This window comes from Vulpes lagopus, chromosome 11 (assembly GCF_018345385.1).
Source record: "Vulpes lagopus strain Blue_001 chromosome 11, ASM1834538v1, whole genome shotgun sequence".
NCBI classification, from domain to species: Eukaryota; Metazoa; Chordata; class Mammalia; order Carnivora; family Canidae; genus Vulpes; species Vulpes lagopus.
The window spans coordinates 20,470,383-20,488,985 of NC_054834.1; the positions used below are offsets into that span (position 1 = coordinate 20,470,383).

At 37.9% G+C, this 18,603-nt stretch overlaps 1 protein-coding gene across 4 annotated transcripts in view; it reads right to left on the reverse strand.

Moving 5' to 3' along the window:
• SEMA3C (semaphorin 3C) overlaps positions 1–18,603 on the reverse strand; it is a 215,019-nt gene that overhangs the window by 45,184 nt on the left and 151,232 nt on the right. For all 4 annotated transcript variants that reach the window (XM_041773665.1, XM_041773667.1, XM_041773664.1 and 1 more), the window contains exon 12: positions 10,286–10,508. In XM_041773665.1, the coding sequence (XP_041629599.1) occupies positions 10,286–10,508 (223 nt within the window). The remainder of the gene's footprint in view (positions 1–10,285; positions 10,509–18,603) is intronic.

The following is an 18,603-nucleotide window of genomic DNA, read 5'->3' on the forward strand; positions in this document are numbered from 1 at the left end:
TGTTTTCACCCTTCCACCTTTCCCAAATCAATTTGTTATCATAAAGTCCTTATCGCCTCCAAAATATCTCTCGAACCCGGTAATCCCTCTCAACCTCCAACTTCTAACACCTGTCTTAATTTAGGCTCTCATCCTTTCTTGCCGGTGATAAACAAAAAGTCTGCCAACTGGCTTTCTTTTCTGTCTGTACTGTATGTGCCACGTCATTGTCCAAGTGATCTATCTACGACGTATGTAGGCAGTGGCTGACCCCCTCTTAGGTGATCCCTAATGAGTCATGTCTCCGTATACCCTCTCCCCTGGAGTGCAGGTGGAAGGTGTGGCTTGCTTGTAACCAACAGAACAATGCTAAGCTGACAGCATGTCAATCTCATGACTGTGCCACATTATATGAAACCCCATTTTGGCAGATTGAAGGGAGAGACTGCTAATTCTGAAGGTGCAAACAACTATGATTTGAATGACCAATAGGGAGATCTATGTGTCAGGGAGCTGCTGTAGCCTCAATTCTGCATCAAAATCGAAGAATGTCATTTTTTTCAGAAATCGTGTGAGTTTGAAAGAGATGCTGAACTCCAGAAAGTAATGCAGCCTGGCTTACACTTTGCAGACTTGTGAGACCCTGAGCAGAGAGTCCAGCCAAGCATTCATCTACGGACTGAAATAACAAATGTGTATAGTTTTAAGCCACTAATCTTTTGGTAATTTGATAAGTAGCAATAGGAAACTGTCTCAAGTGTGTATTGGCTGCCACTTCCTTTCAGGACTCTACAGATCCTCACATTATAGATCTTAACACACTGGGCTCTACGAAGAGTTTACAATGCTCTTTCCCTAAATATTCTTTTATTTTTTTAAGTCTTTGCTAAACTCTAACCATCCCAATGAGGCAAACCCTGACCACAAATTCTCCAGGGTGTGTCTGTGTTTCATTTCAAATAGGTTATATAATTTGTTCATGTATTATGGTCATTTTCTCTTCCAGTAGAATGTAAGGTCCACGAGGGCAGAGATCTTAGTCTCTTTGGTTCACTGGTGTATTCCAAGGACCTGTGCAAGTGCCTGCCACACAACAGGTAACAGGTGCTCAATAATATTAACTGAATTAGATTGAATTGTCTCCTCCACTGGGCCATGAGCTCCTTAAAGGTAAGTGCTGTTGCTATTTTTCTTTATAGATCATAAGCCCTGGCATGCAATAATATCACTAAATTCTAATGAGTGAATAAATAATATCTTTCTGATGTATTACTATGTTATTCTGTACTAGTTGAAAAGGAGCTATAGAACAAAACATATTTCTTTGTGGATTAATTAGCAAAGGCTCTGCCAGAGTTTTAAAACATCGGATTGATTATTTTCATTTTAGAAATTCTGAAGACAAACATCAAATAGTTTTACTGTAGTCTTTCAATGAAGCTAGAGTTCAAAACCCAGTTGCAATAGCTTCCTGTTGCTGCTATAACAAATTAACACCAATTTTGTGTCTTAAAACAAAACATATTTGTTGCCTTATAGTTCTGTAGACTCAAAGTCTCACATGGGTCTCACCAGGCTAACATCAAGGTGTCAGGAGAATTGTATTCCTTTCTAGAGAGTCTAGGAACCAACTGCTTCCTTGAGTTTTCTAGCTTCTAGAACCCAACCAGGTTCTTTTTAAAAAGATTTTATTTTTTTATTCATGAGAGACACACAGAGAGAGAGAGAGAGAGAGAGAGAGAGAGGCAGAGACACAGGCAGAGGGAGAAGCAGGCTCCATGCAAGGAGCCTGACGTGGGACTCAATCCCAGGACCCCAGGATCACACTCTGGGCTGAAGGCAGATGCTCAACCTCTGAGCTACCCAGGCATCCCAACGCAACCAAATTCTTTGCCACACTCTTCTGTTTCCTCCATCTTCAAGGCTAGCAGGATCACAACTCTCTGACACTTCTTCCACTGTCACATTTCCCCCTGGTGACAGCCGGGAAAGGTCTGCTCTCACACAGTCAGGTAATTCGATTGAGCATACTCAGACAATTCAGGAAAATCTCCTCCTCTCAAGGTCTATAACACAGCCTGCCATGTAAGGTGACACATCCGCAGGTTCCAGATACTGTGCTGTAACCGCTGGGGGCTACTAGTCTACCTACCACGTTAGTGGAAGAGGAAAATAGCCATACAACTAAGTAAGCATTTCTGACTCTAATACCACCGATTCGCCTCAGAAAATCCAATTTTAAATCTTTTTATTCCTACTTACACTATGCTTCATCTTCTAAAATGAAACCTTTCCATTTTCTACAAAATTTGAATTCTCTTCAGTTCCATAAAAAACAACAACAAAAACTTGTAAAGCTGGAAAACCACAGAAACCACCTCCACAACTGAGAGGTAGCTCAGACCTCCTTTGGGTAATCACATCTAGAAGGCTTGGCCTCGCTGAGTCTAAGGCTGCGAATTCTTCTCCTCGGGACAAAAGCTGCCAAGTCTGCCTGGGAGAAACTTGGCAGCACATCAAGAACAAAAACACAGTGTGGTTATTTTTTCTTAACACAGAGACAAAAGATTTTAAATTCTCTTTGTGGTAGAAACGTTTCTAATGTACATTTAGTGTAAAGGGTTAAATGAAGGCAATGTGTGGGGATAAGGTTTGGCTGTAGTTGTTTTCAAGTCATCTAGAAAAATATCAGTGATTAAATAGTAAAGAGTCAGTCAGTGTCACAGAGCAATCACCATCTCTCCTGTTGAGAGGCACATTCTCCTAGCATGATATTCTGAAATCCTCCAAATATATCCATTGAATATGCAGGATCCATTTTAATTAAGTAATAGAAGCTTGCCAAAGAGATCTGCATGTGTCTTGGTGAGTTTGTAAGGCATACTGAAGACAGATATAAGCCCCACTTAAAAAAAAAAAAAAACTTGAGATGTGCAAAGATTTAGTGATCTATCAAAAATTAAGGAGAAGACCCATTCCATTTCTGCAACCTCCCCTCCCTGAAAAATACAATCTTTTTCATTCTTGAATATATGGAAACTGACACAGAAAGATATCAGATTCACAGGTTAAATTCTAGCAGAGTTAAGTTCATTTACACACAAATACAGTCTGTTGCATGTCTTCTCTGTCACCTTGTAAGACGTATCTTGGTCACATGTAAGGCTTGGTGACACATGTGGATGGGCAAAAGTGAGTGATGTCATTCAAACCAAACAAATCTGATGCTAATGTTGAATGTCAGCACATCAACATCATCTTGACTTATGTGGATGAAACACTTAATTCACTATATATATATATATATATATATATATATATATATATATATAATGAGAAAGTATAAATGAAATTACCTTAACTTCATAAGAGGTAAATAATATATAGTGAAGAGAATAAATGCTCAGGATGTGAAATCAGACAGTAAGAGTTTATATTCTACTTGTATCATAAACCAAATATCTATGTGATCTTAACTCATCTGAGCTTCTGTCCAGACAGGATGGAGGATAAGTGCAACTCATTTATTCCTTGATTCAAATATCTATTGAGGGGCAACTCGGAGTGACGCACTATTGGTAAGTACTGAAGAGACAGCAATGAAGAAGTCTGACATGTACGCTTGCCCCCATGGAGACTGCATTCTTACAATTCCTGACTAATGATAAGAGTTAGATGAGAGTCAGTAACATGCCTGGCAAAAGTAAGTACTATAAATTTAATTAGCATCATTATAACAGGAGGAAAATATTTCAGAAACCTGAAAAAGTATACTTTCTTGCATAATAAGTAGAATACAAAATAAACAAATGGGTTGTTCAGGTAAACTAAGAATACTAACATTTACATGATCACTACATGAGATTGTATAATCTTTAAAAAAGAATATATCTCTGAAAAGTAGCTTAAACGAAAAAAACTGCTTTTTGCATAAAAAAGTTTCAGCAATTAGCCATGGATGTTATTTTGAATAAACTGTCTTTTGGAGGTAAAATGTAAATGAGAACATTCATCTCTGGATTAGCAATCACTCCATGGGCTGGCTACCTTCCTTCTCTTCTCTCTCTCTCTCTCTCTCTCTCTCTCCCTCTCTGTTCACGGACACCCTTTCTGCTACTCTTCTACATGATCAAGCAGTCATCACACCACGATTTATCATCTTCTCCTGTCAATTCAGTCATCATTCCACTCTGTTCTATTAGTTTTTCCTGCTGTGAAAATCCCAGTAGAATCCTTGGTAAACTCTCAGAAGTTTTCAGATTCTGCTTTGGAAAGCAGTGAACCACAATGTTATTAAAAACCAGTGACTTATAAAGGGATTTGTTCCTACTCGTAAGCAGAGGGGAAGTCCAGGCATTATCCTTAGAGTGACATTCATGCACAGCTTCCAACTGATGGTAGTCTTTCCTGAGCTCAAAAGCACTGCTCCAGCTATCAAATTTAAATGCAGTATTTTAGGGAGTTATTTAAAAATCAAAATGCCTGGCCCTGCGGTTCATTAAGTGTGCCATTCCAAGAGATGCGACTGCCAAAACTGGTTTGTTACTATGAAGGTAGTTATCCTGTAACGCTGCAAGGCAAACATATTAAGGCTTTAGTCACATATGTGGCACACACTTCAAAACTCCACACTTTCAAAGGACTTCCTGGAGCCAACATTCCAACTTAGTACTCATCCAGTGAAACGGAAGCTAATAAGAAGCATGAAACAGTCCATACTATATAAGAATTTTGGCAGAACACCACATGTATGGACCCTACATAAAAAAATCATAATGCCATTAAATCATCCTAAACCGCTAACACCCATTCACAAGAATACTATCGTTCTTTCATCAGAAACCACATGTCATTCTGATTCATATATAGCGCTAAAAATATAAATTTGATAGAATGTGTCTAAACCTGACCCAGACACTTAAATATTTTCATAACTCCAGAGGCAGAAGGAAAACAGGCAAAAATGTCTTCACTGGTGCAATACAGTCAGCTTTGAACCAATGGCCTGGATGTAAGCAGTAGGTGGCAAAGTAAAATAGAAATGTTAATCCTATGAGAGCTCTTGCCTGCTGTTTTACAGCCTTTCCTAAAGATTAAGAAAAAAGGGGGGCAGGGAAGTAAGATCACACAAATACCCACAGAACTAAGAATTTAAAACACAAAACAAAACGACACACACAAAAAACCGCCAGAACAAAACAAAGATACTACCAAATATCAACAAATGCTACAGAATAAAACAAAAGCACTGACCTGAAAACACTTTTTTTTTTTTTCCAACATGAGATCATTTTTAGAGGGGTGGTAGCAGGAATGAATGGGAACATATTTAGTGAACTTAGTTTCTAGTTTAAATTTTAATAGAACAGCAGAATATTTTTTACTCAAGATAAAAGAAGAAATATTTATTTTGGGCAACATTATGAATTCCTGTATTATATCTACATATTAGAAAATAGCTTCTTAAGAAGTCTTCATTTTTCTAAAATTATCCAACTACTAGACAAAACTCTTTTTTTCTCTAAAAGGCCAAATAACAAATATTTTAGGCTCTGTGAGCTAAGCAGTCTCTGTGGAGGATACTCAACCCTGGCACTGTAGCTCAAAAGCAGCCACAGACAAAACGGAAGAGAATGAATGTGGCCATATTCTAATAAACTTCATTTTTGAACAGGGCAATCTACGTATCTTGTTGTTTTCAGTGCTCGTGAGATATTCTCCTTGTTAATTTATTTCAATCATTGAAAAATGTAAAAACAACATTCCTAGCTTATGTACTGTACATGCCGTGGGCTAGATTCGGTTCAGGTTGTAGTTTGCTGAACCCTAGATTAGATATCGATAATGCAAGCTGTAAGAAATAAACGATGAGAAGACAAAGTTCTATTATCTTTCTTTCTTTCCTTCTTTCTTCTTTCCTCTCTTCTTCCCTTTCTTTTTTCTTATTTATTGTCTATCTATCTGTCTGCCTGTCTTTGCATCTTGCAGTACACAAAGCATAATGAAGTAGTACCAGGAGAGTGGAGGGTCAGATTACCAGTCTCTCAAACTCAGCTGGTGTAGTAGTCCACTGGAAGGGGCTAATTGTAAGGGTTACTAAGCGTTGAGCTCACCTAAATACCATAGAGATTCTGGGAGCTACAAATCATTCATAATATTCAAAGTGAATAGTTACATAAGATCCTATTTGCATTCCAATTAACTGTCATGTAAGTTGTTTGGGGTTTTTTTAAATGATACCTTCTTTGACAACTAAGGTCTTCATTAAATTCCTCTAAAATTTCCATTATGGTAGAGAGAAAGGAAAGCCTGGAGAGAAGCTTGACTCATGGCATTAATTGGAACATTATTATTTACTTTAAACAGCTGAAAAGCTCTCTGGTAATGAGGAATTTGGCAACACCATGACATATTATACCCTTCCTAAGACATTTAGATGCCCAAAGCTAAGAAATCCTTGGGAGCGGTGACCTGTAATTCTCCCAAGTTCCATTTCAGAAAAGGCTATTCTATTCACTTTTAGTAGCAAACAAGCACTGAGAACTCTCCCTTTTGAAGAAATTTCACCAACAATCCAAGAACTACATGGGCAACAACCATCTTATACAAATATACTGGCTGTTAAGAGTTTCAGGCAAACAGAAATCACAATTTCTAAATTCTAGTACAGTCTGATATAACCATGAGGATAAGATCCAACGGTTCAGTGAGCTATCATCTCTTCAGAAAGATGCTGTTGGCAGAGGGAGTGTCATAGCATGTGCTTTCCTATTAGAGTCTTTCAGAGACTCATGTGGCTTTGTAAGCAATCATTAGGGAAGCTTCCCAGTACAATTAAAAACATATGCCTAAATACTGTTTTTCAAAATGACACAAATGTTTAAATACCAACATAAAAAGTCCATGTAAAGGTGCCAGATACTTATGTGGCAAGAAAAGCCAAAGAATTTGTGCAAAAGTATGTTTCTTACTGCCGTCTATCTGAATAAACACTGCTACACAGTTTATAAAGACTTGAAAATTTCCTCCATTAAATCTTTTTTTTTTAAATTTTTATTTATGATAGTCACAGAGAGAGAGAGAGAGAGGCAGAGACACAGGCAGAGGGAGAAGCAGGCTCCATGCACCGGGAGCCCGATGTGGGATTCGATCCTGGGTCTCCAGGATCGCGCCCTGGGCCAAAGGCAGGCGCCAAACCGCTGCGCCACCCAGGGATCCCTCCTCCATTAAATCTACGTATTTTATGCAAACTTTCCTGAGACAACCTGTGACATCAGAGTTCACATTTAACACAAGTTCCAAAAGAGAAAAAGAAAAGAAAAGAAAACAGTTACTCTTTATGAGTAGTATGAGATATTGAGAAGATGTATGACTCTAAAATTATCACTTCACCTCAAGGATTTTTTTTAATGCAAACTCCATGCCAGATGGTCCAAGCCAAGGCTAAACGCAACTCTTCAAAGTCATCCATATGGAGGTTACATCTTGGGAGAACAGAGCTTGTATGCAAATGAAGATGAGCTTTTGCAAATAGTTATGAATTCACTTTGTTATATGAGTAGCAATGGATATAGTCATGATATTCAAATCATCTTGACATTTGTCAAGTTTACCAGGCACAGTGATATGCCTACAGAGAAATTACATATCAAGGAGAAATAGAACATTGGAAGGAAGGTGTGGTAAGAATACCAATATGGGAGACTGGATTAAGCATTGGTTCCAGAGTCTCAGGAGTGGATAAATTAAGTTTGAAGCATGCTGTTTGAAATGTTAAGGAGTTACACATTGTGTGCGATCTAAAAGTAAGATGCAAATCAACAACACAGATGTTGGCAGGGATGTGGAGAGAAAGGAACACTCTGTGTGCTCTTGGGTGAGAATGCAAACTGATGCTGCCACAGTAGAAAACAGTGTGGAGTTTCCTCAAAAGCTAAAAATAGAACCACCCTATGATCCAGCAATTGCACTACAGGGTATTTACCAAAAGAATACAAAAGCACCAATTATATGCACCCCTATGTTTATAACAGCGTTATTTACAACAGCCAAGATATGGAAGCAGTCTGAGTGTCCCTCGACTAATGAATGGATGAAGAAGAGATGGTATATACACATGGAATATCACTCAGCTGTAAAAAAGAGAATGCAATCTTGCCATTTGCAACAACGTGGATGGAGCTAGGGAATATAACGCTAAGTGAAATAAATCAGAGAAAGACAAAAACATAGGATCTCACTCATATGTGGAATTTAAGAAACAAGAAAAAAGCAAAGGAAACAAATGAGAGAGTCAAAGCTAAAAGCAGACTTTTAATTATAGAGCATAGTCTGATGGTTACCAGTGGAGAGGTAGGTGGGGCATGGGGATTAAGGAGCGTACTTACTGTGATGAGCACCAGGGATGCATGGAAGTGTTGAATCACCATATTGTACACCTATATTATATAACACTGTATGTTAACTAACTGGAATTAAAATAAAAACTTAAAAAAATTAAAATCATAAAATAAAATACAAAAAAGGGAAGATGTAAATCCAAATACTGAGCTCAGGATATGACAATGACGAGGGATTTAGGATTTGTTTGCACATAATAGATTAAAACCAAATGAATAAATGAAATGGCCAAAGAATATGTAAAAAGAAGAGGACTGTGGACAGAACCTTGGGGAATACCTACGTTCACAAGCAGGAAGAAGCTAGGCTTATGCAGGAAACTGAGAAGGAACTTCTACTACTTGTGGCCGAAGCAACAGGTAAAGAGAGATTCTACAATACCAAATGGTGCAAAGAGGAGATGGAAATACCTCAGTGATTAAAGGTGCTCGGTGATTCACTGGGTTTTCTTATCATTAGGACATTGAAGACCTTGGCAAAACCAGCAGTACAGCAGAAGTGGCCAAGAGTGAAGGTGTAGTCTAGTTTTGTATCCTGGTGTAAGGTTTCTAGCCAAGGATACAGTAGAGAATGAACGAACAAAGTGAATGAGAAGATAACTGATAAAGTTCCTGGAAATTGCAGGAAAGGATAAAATTGAGAACAGACTAGAGAATGGTTAGTCTGGGAAGGAGGAATTATTTCTCAGGTATGGGGCAAACAAAGAGAGGACCAGTGAAAACACCCGTATGTCTAAGTGTGAAAGATGATGCCAAATACACCTGCCAGCAGGTTCTCAACCTCCGACCAATACAGGCTGAAATTATATGAGAGTGAAAGATTCAGATCTGGGCGTTTCAGTGTAAGAACAAAATAAGAATTTTATAGGAAAGCCACACTTTGTGGGTATTTTTTCTTGGCTAAATACCCACATCTTAAATTGAGTGAAGTGTGAGTGCAATTCATTTCTTAGGTCAGAATATGTGTTGCACCACTGCATAGCTTATAATGAGATTTATAGACACGTTTTGTATCTCTTTCTTATTTATTTATTTATTTATTTATTTATTTATTTATTATTTATTTTTTCCTTATCTCTTTCTTAAGCTAGTAGAGGAACTGCCTAATTTCATGAAGTAGTTTTGATATTATAAATAAAAAGACTTCATCACTTCCTGCAACGTAGTCAGGAATGTTTGAAAGATGTTAATTACTGTCTAATGGCAAACTAGAGCTTTTTCCTCTCGAGGAGTGGTTCTCAAACTTTACTGTGTATTGAGTTACTTGGCGGGCTTGCTACAACACAGATGGCTGGGTCTTATCCCTAGAGTTTCTGGACTGGGGACCTAAACTTTGCATTTCTAATAAGTTCTTGGGTAATACTGATTTTGTTGGTCTGGGGAACACATTTTGAGGACCCCTGCTATAGAGCCAGTCATTTCACATTCATATAGATTTATAAACAAGAGTATTTTTCACTCAGTCTATTAAAATTGGCAAACTATGGTTGTGAATATATTAAAATACCACTGTTAATATTTTCAAAAAAGTTATTTCTATTTGTTATTAAATTTACCCTTAAGTGTCATCTAGAACTATCTACCATTATCATGATTGCTTGGAGAATGGCTCCATGTATTTGTTAAGAAGTTGCAGAATTTGCTTCAGTTGAGAGACACACTTACATGCTTAAGATTTCTTCCCATCTTTTCTTTCAGCTCATAATTATTATCTTTCTCTATTATATGTGCCAGCGACTGTTCTAGGTGCTTTACATATATGAACCCATTTGTTCCTCACAATAACCCTACGAAGAAAGGGTTTTGAAGAAATCAACATTGGAGTCTCTCTGGTTCCAATATTATGGTCCTTACTTATTAAACTCCTTTTCTGCACATTGCAGGATAGTTTGAGCTCAAATGCTTACCTGTGCCAAGAAACAAGACATGGTATCTACCGTCAGCAGCATTCACTCGATCCACAGCTATCTTTGTGTACTTGTAATCCGTGCCTATGCGAACAATCAAAGGCCTTCTGTGGATTGGGTATACAGAATTGTACATGAGGGGATGGTTTCGGATAAAAGTGACAACATCATCTGGAAACTCCTTAGTAGTCCGCATGTTGGGTGTAAATGCTCCTCCTGGGCACTAATAAAACATTTTAAAAAGAACCAAGTTAGTAAATAGTTACTTCACTTTAGTGATAACTTTTCAAAGGTTATCACTAAAGGTCCTACTTTTCAAAATACTTAGAAGCTTAAGTTGTTTTAAGTGCAGCTCCTCCTTGACTTATGATGGGTTTAAATCCTGATAATTTTGTTGTAAATTGGAAATACCGTAAGGTAAAAATGCATGTGATACCCTTAACCTACCTAACATCATAGCTTAGCTGAGCCCACCTTAAATACACTCAGAGCACTTATATTAGCCTACAGTTAGACAGAAATCATGTAACACAAATGCTATTTTATTATAAAGTGTTGAATAGCTCATGCAATTTTTTAAAATACTGTATTAATAGTGGAAAACAGAATGATTTAAGAATAGGAGCTGTTGACCTTTGTGATCACATAGCTGTCTAGGAGCTGCAGCTCTCTGCCTAACCCAGCATCATGAGAGGGGATCGTGTCACAAATCACTAGCCTGGGAAAAGAGCAAGATTAAGTATTCAAAGTATAGTTTCTGCTTAATGTGTACTGTTTTTGCACCAGCCATCATAAAGTCAAAAAAAAAAAAAACAAAAACAAAAAACATGAGATGAACCATCCCAAGTGGGGAACATCTCTACTTGCTCTCCATTGAGGAGAAAACAGCAAGACTGTACATACAACTATCTATAGAAACCGAATTAAAAATATACCCAATTTGGCCATTTGAGCAAGGCTAAGTCCACTTGTCCTGCTCCAGTTGTTTTCAGAGAGCAGTTGATGCCATTCTGTCTATAACTTCTTACTTTTCCACCCCTCTCTTTTCTATTCTTATTTTGTGCCAGAAACAATGTTGTTAGGGTAAAAAAAAAAATCTTGTGGACAAAATCTAATGCTGTTACTGGCTAACATAGCTAATCATTATCAAATTCAATCAGAACTCTAATGGGCAAGAGTTTTTATTCCATCTGATTCCCTCCTCCCAGGAGGGATCTCTGGAGTTGGAGCTTGGCTTCGGTGTGGTAAATTAGACCTGACCATTCCCCTCTAGACAAGACTTCTGTGACTTTCATTATCTTTGGAATAAAATTACAACAGCTTAGCATGGCCTACCGATCCCTGCATGTCTGGTCTGCATCTACCATTGCCCTAGTAGTTCTCACTGTTTTTCTTTTTTTAAGATTTCATTTATTTATTCATGAGACACACACACACACACAGAGACACACACACACACACACAGAGACAGAGAGAAAGAGAGAGAGAGGCAGAGACACAGGCAGAGGGAGAAGCAGGCTCCATGCAGGGAGCCCCATGCGGGACCCGATCCTGGGACTCCAGGAGCACACCCTGGGCCAAAGGCAGGCGCTAATCCGCTGAGCCACCTAGGGATCCCCAGTTCTCACTGTTCTTGAGGCTCAAGCATGCTCCCCCTCCAGGACCTTGGCACTTGCTATATTCCCCATTTGAAATATGCTTCTCCAGATAACTCCATGGTTTTCCCTGTTACCTCATTCAGCTCTCAGTTCAAAAGTCACTTCTTTAAAAGTGGAGACACACATAAAAATAGTTCCCCATCTCTATCTCCACTATCTCCTTAACCTGCTTATTTTTTTCACAGCTCTATTTACCTAGTTGTATATTATATATTAGTTGCTTGTGTGTTTACTGCCTGCTTCTCCCTCTAGAATGTAAGCTACATGTTGACCTTGACTGGTTATATTTTGTTCATTGTTTCACTCTGGGGCCTGTATATAACAAAGCTGACAAATAGTAGATATTCAACAAAGGATAATTTAACAAGTGATTTACTCTATTACAGCTGGCATTCAATTTTGGTTCAGGGCTGTATGAAACAGGAGCCTCGATTCTGGCCAGGAGAGGAAAGATTCAGAGCTTCAAGTTCAAAGAGGCAACTAGAAAGCAATAATAAGATCTGAAAAAGGACTGCTGGACAGCTTCAGTAGTTCTGGAAAGAAGGTATAACAAGGGCTTCTGGGGAGAGGATTCCATTTATAGGGCATCTGAGGCCAAGCTCAGGGGTAGGCTGGGAGCTGCTGGAGCTTGGAATGCAAACTTATCCATTAATAGGATCTGTGTTAAGTTATACAAGCAAAACTGTTGGGTATAATCTTTAACATATACACACACTATTTGTGTAATCCTATTAAATACCTGACAATATTTCAACTTTCAAAAGCAAAAATACTCAGGTATTCAATGCCATATTTTCTTGAAAGAAAAGCACTTCTGTTCTAGTTTTCATTTATTCTCTTATGAGAGGTAAAAGGTAAAGGAAAGCAACAAAGCAAACTTTCTGATCAATAGCAAAGGATACAACATCTGTAGCAAAATGTAGGGTGTAATGGGGACAGTAATAAACTGGAAAGTTATGCCTTATTCCAAGCTGGCAATGAATACTCATTTCTAGCTATTGCTCCTATGCAGGAATATAAGTCTAGTGTGGCCAGATTTCAACGGAAGGTAGAAATGTGGAATTTTATGTGAAATCTGCCAAAATTACAATGTTAACTCAATGTAAAAAGAGAAAAGCAACGTTAGGGACCCAAAGACATGGTGACTTGTAGGTTAAATCCTTGCAACAATTATCCCACAAGGTTAGTGCCTCTGGACCAGTATCGTTGGGTAGACCCACGTTTGCAAATAACGCTCAGCAAATTATTAATATTGCCTCACTCACTTAGACTGTATCATACCGAAGGCAATTTTTAGACTCACTTTGACCAGTTAACATTACTAGAACTTTTTGCAGGACCAGTAAATATAGTTCTCTTTTTATAGAAAGGCACAGGGAGCAATTAAATGACTTCACTAAGGAGAGATAATGAGACAAGTAATAAAAGTAAGCCTCTGATTCATTATCCCATCAAGCGACTTTCATCTGGGGCTCATATGCTTTTCTTTTAGGAAAAAGCATTATCTTTAAATATACATGTTTATAAATTGCCCACAAAAAAAGACCAAATGGGGAAAAAGAATTTCATTTGATGGTATTCTAAAATGATGGATGTGTTCCATAATTCGGGAAAGTGTAGAATTATGGGTGTTCTCTACCCTCATTCTTCACACAAAGTGGAAAAAGGGAAACGCATTGCTCACTGAATGAAAAAATGGAAAGAACAAATGCATAGGCAACCCAGCTCCTCATAAAACACCACTAATTATGGTTTGCTAAGCTGAGAAGTCTCCTTAAATATTTGCAAACATTCTCATTTGTAAGTGCCAAAGATCCAAAGTTAGCATATATTACTAGGCAATTTATATAATTTCCAGTTAGCAATTACTTTCAGGTGTGATAAGGTTATTAAATTATAAGTGTCTAGTTTCTGGGCTTTACTTAATTTAAATTCAGTTAAAAATTATGTCTCATGTGCCCAAAGTATACTTATTAAAGAGGTAACCCAAACAGATCAACTCAAATCAGTTATTTTATGTTCATTCAAATGTCCCCCATTAGGGACTTTAGTTTTATGAACTTCTTGCTTAGAAACAAATGTTTCCTGGTAGGAGTATTTTCAAAATCACAAAGTAAATCTTTTTGACAAGAATTAATTTTCTCAATTGACTCATGGCATAAACTTTGCAGATAAGACACAGGATGAATGACAATGATGGTGACAAGAATAAAAATGGATTACCCTTTGCAGATTCTCTCTCTGGACTTGTGAGTTTGCTCAGTGTAACATTACCAAGTATAAATAAAATGCATGAACTTATCCCTCATCTTGTGATATGTGAAAACTTGTGTACTGAGATCTCAAGATAATAGAACATCCACAAACTATCATAAAATAAAGTCTCTGTCCCTAGGCTGGTGTCTCATTCTTCAGAAGGCTGAACTCTACAAATAGTCATTAAGTAGTTTGGGTTAAACTTCTCCTTTAAGCTGTTTTTTTTTTTTTTTTTTTCCAGTTCTAGCTTTCTGTTTATCGAGCAGTGATAAGCACTCCTTTTTTGAGTAAAGACATTTTAAGTGTTTTGATTACTAAAGTGTTGGGTGAAATGCTAGGAACAATAACAATGCCATGTTAAGGAAGTATCAGCAATTGTTGCCCTCAACCTAATTTCTTTCCTATTTTTAGCTATTCTTGACACCTGCCATCCTCCGATGCTCCTAAATCTCACATCCATGATCTTAGTTTTCAGTATTAATATACTCATATCTTAATTCATGTAGCTATACCTTGGACACTTATTTTTTTTTAAGATTTTATGTATTTATCCCTGAAAGATACACACACAGACAGAGGCAGAGATACAGGCAGAGGGAGAAGCAGGCTCCACGCAAGGAGCCCGACGTGGGACTTGATCCCAGGATGCCGGGACCACACCCTGAGCCAAAGGCAGACACCCAACTGCTGAGCACCCAGGCATCCCTCCTTGTGCATTTTTTTATTCAAAAAGCATTTTGATGTGTCCAATAGAAGACACAAGTATAAGAAGCCACCATTATCTTATAGACATAAGATTCTTGAAAGATGGGCATATTCAAAGCAAAATAACAAGGCATATAATGATGATTTAAGACAAATATAAAATAAATATCAAATCTTGATTCATGATCAATTGCCATATATGGTTAAGAGCCAATATTTTTTAAATGAATTCAGAATAGAGCAGAGAACTTAAGGCTTTCTGAGTTGGTGGAAAGGCTTAGAGATAGAACAAAAATTTGGAATATTTAAGAAACTATAATGTGGGGCATTGCTGGGTCATAATGCTCAAAGTGAAAGAAAGGTAGGAGTTGAGGTTAAAGACTGCAGAAAAGCAAAGCAAAACTAGTCAGAGAAGGAGTGACTGACATGGTCAAGGGGAGCTTGACCTAACACTTGAAAGATGAGTGGTGTATGAATAAATACACGGACATGAATAAATGGCATTCCAGAATCTGGGTTAGTTTCTGGCATTGGTCTTTGAAACTCGTATTCTGAGAAAAACTGAGCTCATGCTTAAACCCTTAGTAATCTAGGCCCTTTATTTAAAGCCCAAAGAGTTATATAGCTGAGGACGTGTACTTATGCACCACTTGGTCCACATTTTACTTTCATTTATCCCTCACTGCTGACAAGAGTGCTCTGCTCCAGTCCTACTAGCTCAGGGGGAGCTTCTAGAACTCCCTTGTTAATTTCCATCTTTGCCTTATAATGTAAGCTGTAACCTTTGTCTAGAAGAGCATTCTTTCCCCACCCAAATTATTCAAATCTGACTGTCTTCAGGGCCAACTCAATCTCATATTTTTTATATGCCTTCTCAGGACAAGGCTATCCTACAAAAGTCTCTGTCTCATCTAGACTTCGATAGTATTTATTGTCTATTTTATTCATGTCTCGAATAATGATACGAAACATGTAATGAACTTTTCATGTCTACATGTCTTACTTAATTTTATTGTAAACTTCCCTAACAATGCTTTAAACGTCTATGAAGACTAGAAATACTTCTAGGGGATCCCTGGGTGGCGCAGTGGTTCGGCGCCTGCCTTTGGCCCAGGGCGCGATCCTGGAGACCCGGGATCGAGTCCCACATCGGGCTCCCGGCGCATGGAGCCTGCTTCTCCCTCTTCCTGTGTCTCTGCCTCTCTCTCTCTCTCTGTGACTATCATAAATAAATAATAATAATAAAAAAAATTAAAAAAAAAAGAAATACTTCTAATGTAAGAACCACCCAAAGATGTGCGGAACCAACAGAAGTGCCAGCAATAAAGTTCTCTTTTTCATGCCACCACTAACTATGTGGGTTTTGAATTTTCTGTGTTCATTTGCTGTGAAGAGGTATCAGAACTGTTCAAAGCAAGATTAAGGCAGATGGTTCTGGTCCACTTATAAATAGATATTAAAACAGAACACTTTAATGAGGTTCTGCTTTAAGCAGGATAGTATAAGCAAAACAACTTTCTACAGAAGCTTTATACACATTGCAACAGAATAATGTAATATGTTAGCTCAGCCACAGAGAGAATCTGCAGTCTTTGGCTGCCCTTTGCAACATACCAAAGGTGTCTTGTTTCTTCCACAAACTTGAATTACTTATGGAAAAACATTATGACACAATTGGCAGACTTCTTCCCACTGACTTGGGCTTGCTAGTTGGGGCAGTTTGCTAACAAAGCTATCAACTCTGCTTTAAAAGAATCACCTACAGGAAACATTAGAGTGAGGGTATACAATTTCTGGCCCTGTCATTTTTTTTTTTTTTAAGAATCCAGTCATGTATTTATGAGGTTGACCGGGCAACTGGACTACTGTGTAGGGAAATAAAGTACAGCAGTCACAGTTAATTCTTCACAGGAAGACTTCAGAAGCAACATTTTTAACCCAGAAAAGAGAATGCTTTGGGTCACTTGGCTGTAGGTCTTCCTGCTATATCGGTGGGATATTAAACCCTGGAAGCCTGGCCATCTGAGTCAGACAGCTGAGCCTTCATGGTGTGTTGCTCAGCGAAGGGTGGAGGGACCAAATTTTCTGGGAGGTATGCTTTCCAGAAGGAGTTCCAGAGGTCTTCCTCCACCCTGCCTGTTTCACTCCCTAAGGATCACTCATTTGACAATTTTTTTATTGAAGGGAGCTGCTCTGGTCTCAGCACCAGATGTAAGAAACCACATTATAGAAATATGTCTCAAGTACTGACTACTCCCTTTATTTCATGGAGTCAGCTCCAGATGTGTATTACTAAGCCCTGGCTTATACCACACTGCTTTACAGCAGAAAAAAAACATGCTTATTCTTAGGAACTTGGAAATAGTGAAAAGTGGGACTATTAGCAGAATTTTCTAATTTAACATTGGTTTATTTTGTTTTACTAAAAGGGGTTTATCTATTCTCACATTTTATGTAGAATAATTGCTATTTGACATGAGTGGTTTTCTCAATATGATTCCTGAGAGTCTTTTTGAACTGTCATTTGGGTGAAGAGTTTGACTAGCATTGAGAACAGGGGTGGCTTTCTTCAGGAAAAAAAAAATGTAATTTTTTGTTAATTTATTACAATGATTTGGTTTTTTGGTTTGCTTGTTTTTTTAAAGATTTTATTTATTTACTCATGAGAGACACACACAGTGAGAGAGAGAGGCAGAGGGAGAAGCAGGCTCCATGCAGGGAGCCCAATGTGGGACTCGAACCCAGGTCTTTAGGAATTGCACCCTGGGCTGAAGGCGGCGCTAAACCACTGAGCCACCCGGGCTGCCCTATTACAATGATTTGTAATACTTGTCAACTTCAAACTGTAACTACTGTCACCATGGTGCTCTCAAGTCACTACTGTGAATCCTTACTTGAGATGAGGTGCACAGAATCTACTCTTATAAGCTGGGTATAAACTCGCTCCACACATACTCGTTGAGGCTCTAAGGCCTCAAACCTGGTTCTATTAGGGTGGCTCTCTTTTATCCGTTTTTTTTGTTGGTTTGTTTTTTAATTTGGGAAATTTCTCTTAAGGTAATACTTGGGAAATGGAATTTTGTTGAGTTTACCAACAAACTATCCCTATACTAATCCCAAATGTATGTTGTTAAAAAGAATAATTAATGAAAGCATACACAGTCACAATCACTTGTAAATTTTCTGTATTAAGATGATGTAATGACTTGGTCAACTTCAAGTAGCAAGTAATTCTCAAAAATAAGATTTATTCTTGAATAGGTTATCAGTGAGTCACCTGGGAATGCATGAACTACACTGGATGAATTAATGAGAGCTGTGAGTTATAATGGAATCTGAAAATTGTTCATGTTCCTCTTCACTTTCACTTCTTTTATGTAATCTCTGCTTCTTATCCAACACCCTCCAAGTTGAGGTGCCTTAGCGTCAATATATCTGTTGATATTTTGCTTGTGTTGCCCAAAATAATTAAGTATTTTTCCACTTTCTGTTGAGCTGTATCAAAGGGAGATCACGTAAAAGGAGACTGTGAATTGTATGATAGGACTTTGTCCCCAGCCATGATTAAGCGTGGCTTTTTCAAATTTAATTTTTTCATAGGTAAAGAGCAATGATGATAATCTTTCCGGCTAACTAAATTTTAATTATTCCTATAAAAGATGTATCAATGATTAATCTTTGTGCTTCCTAGCCAGGGAA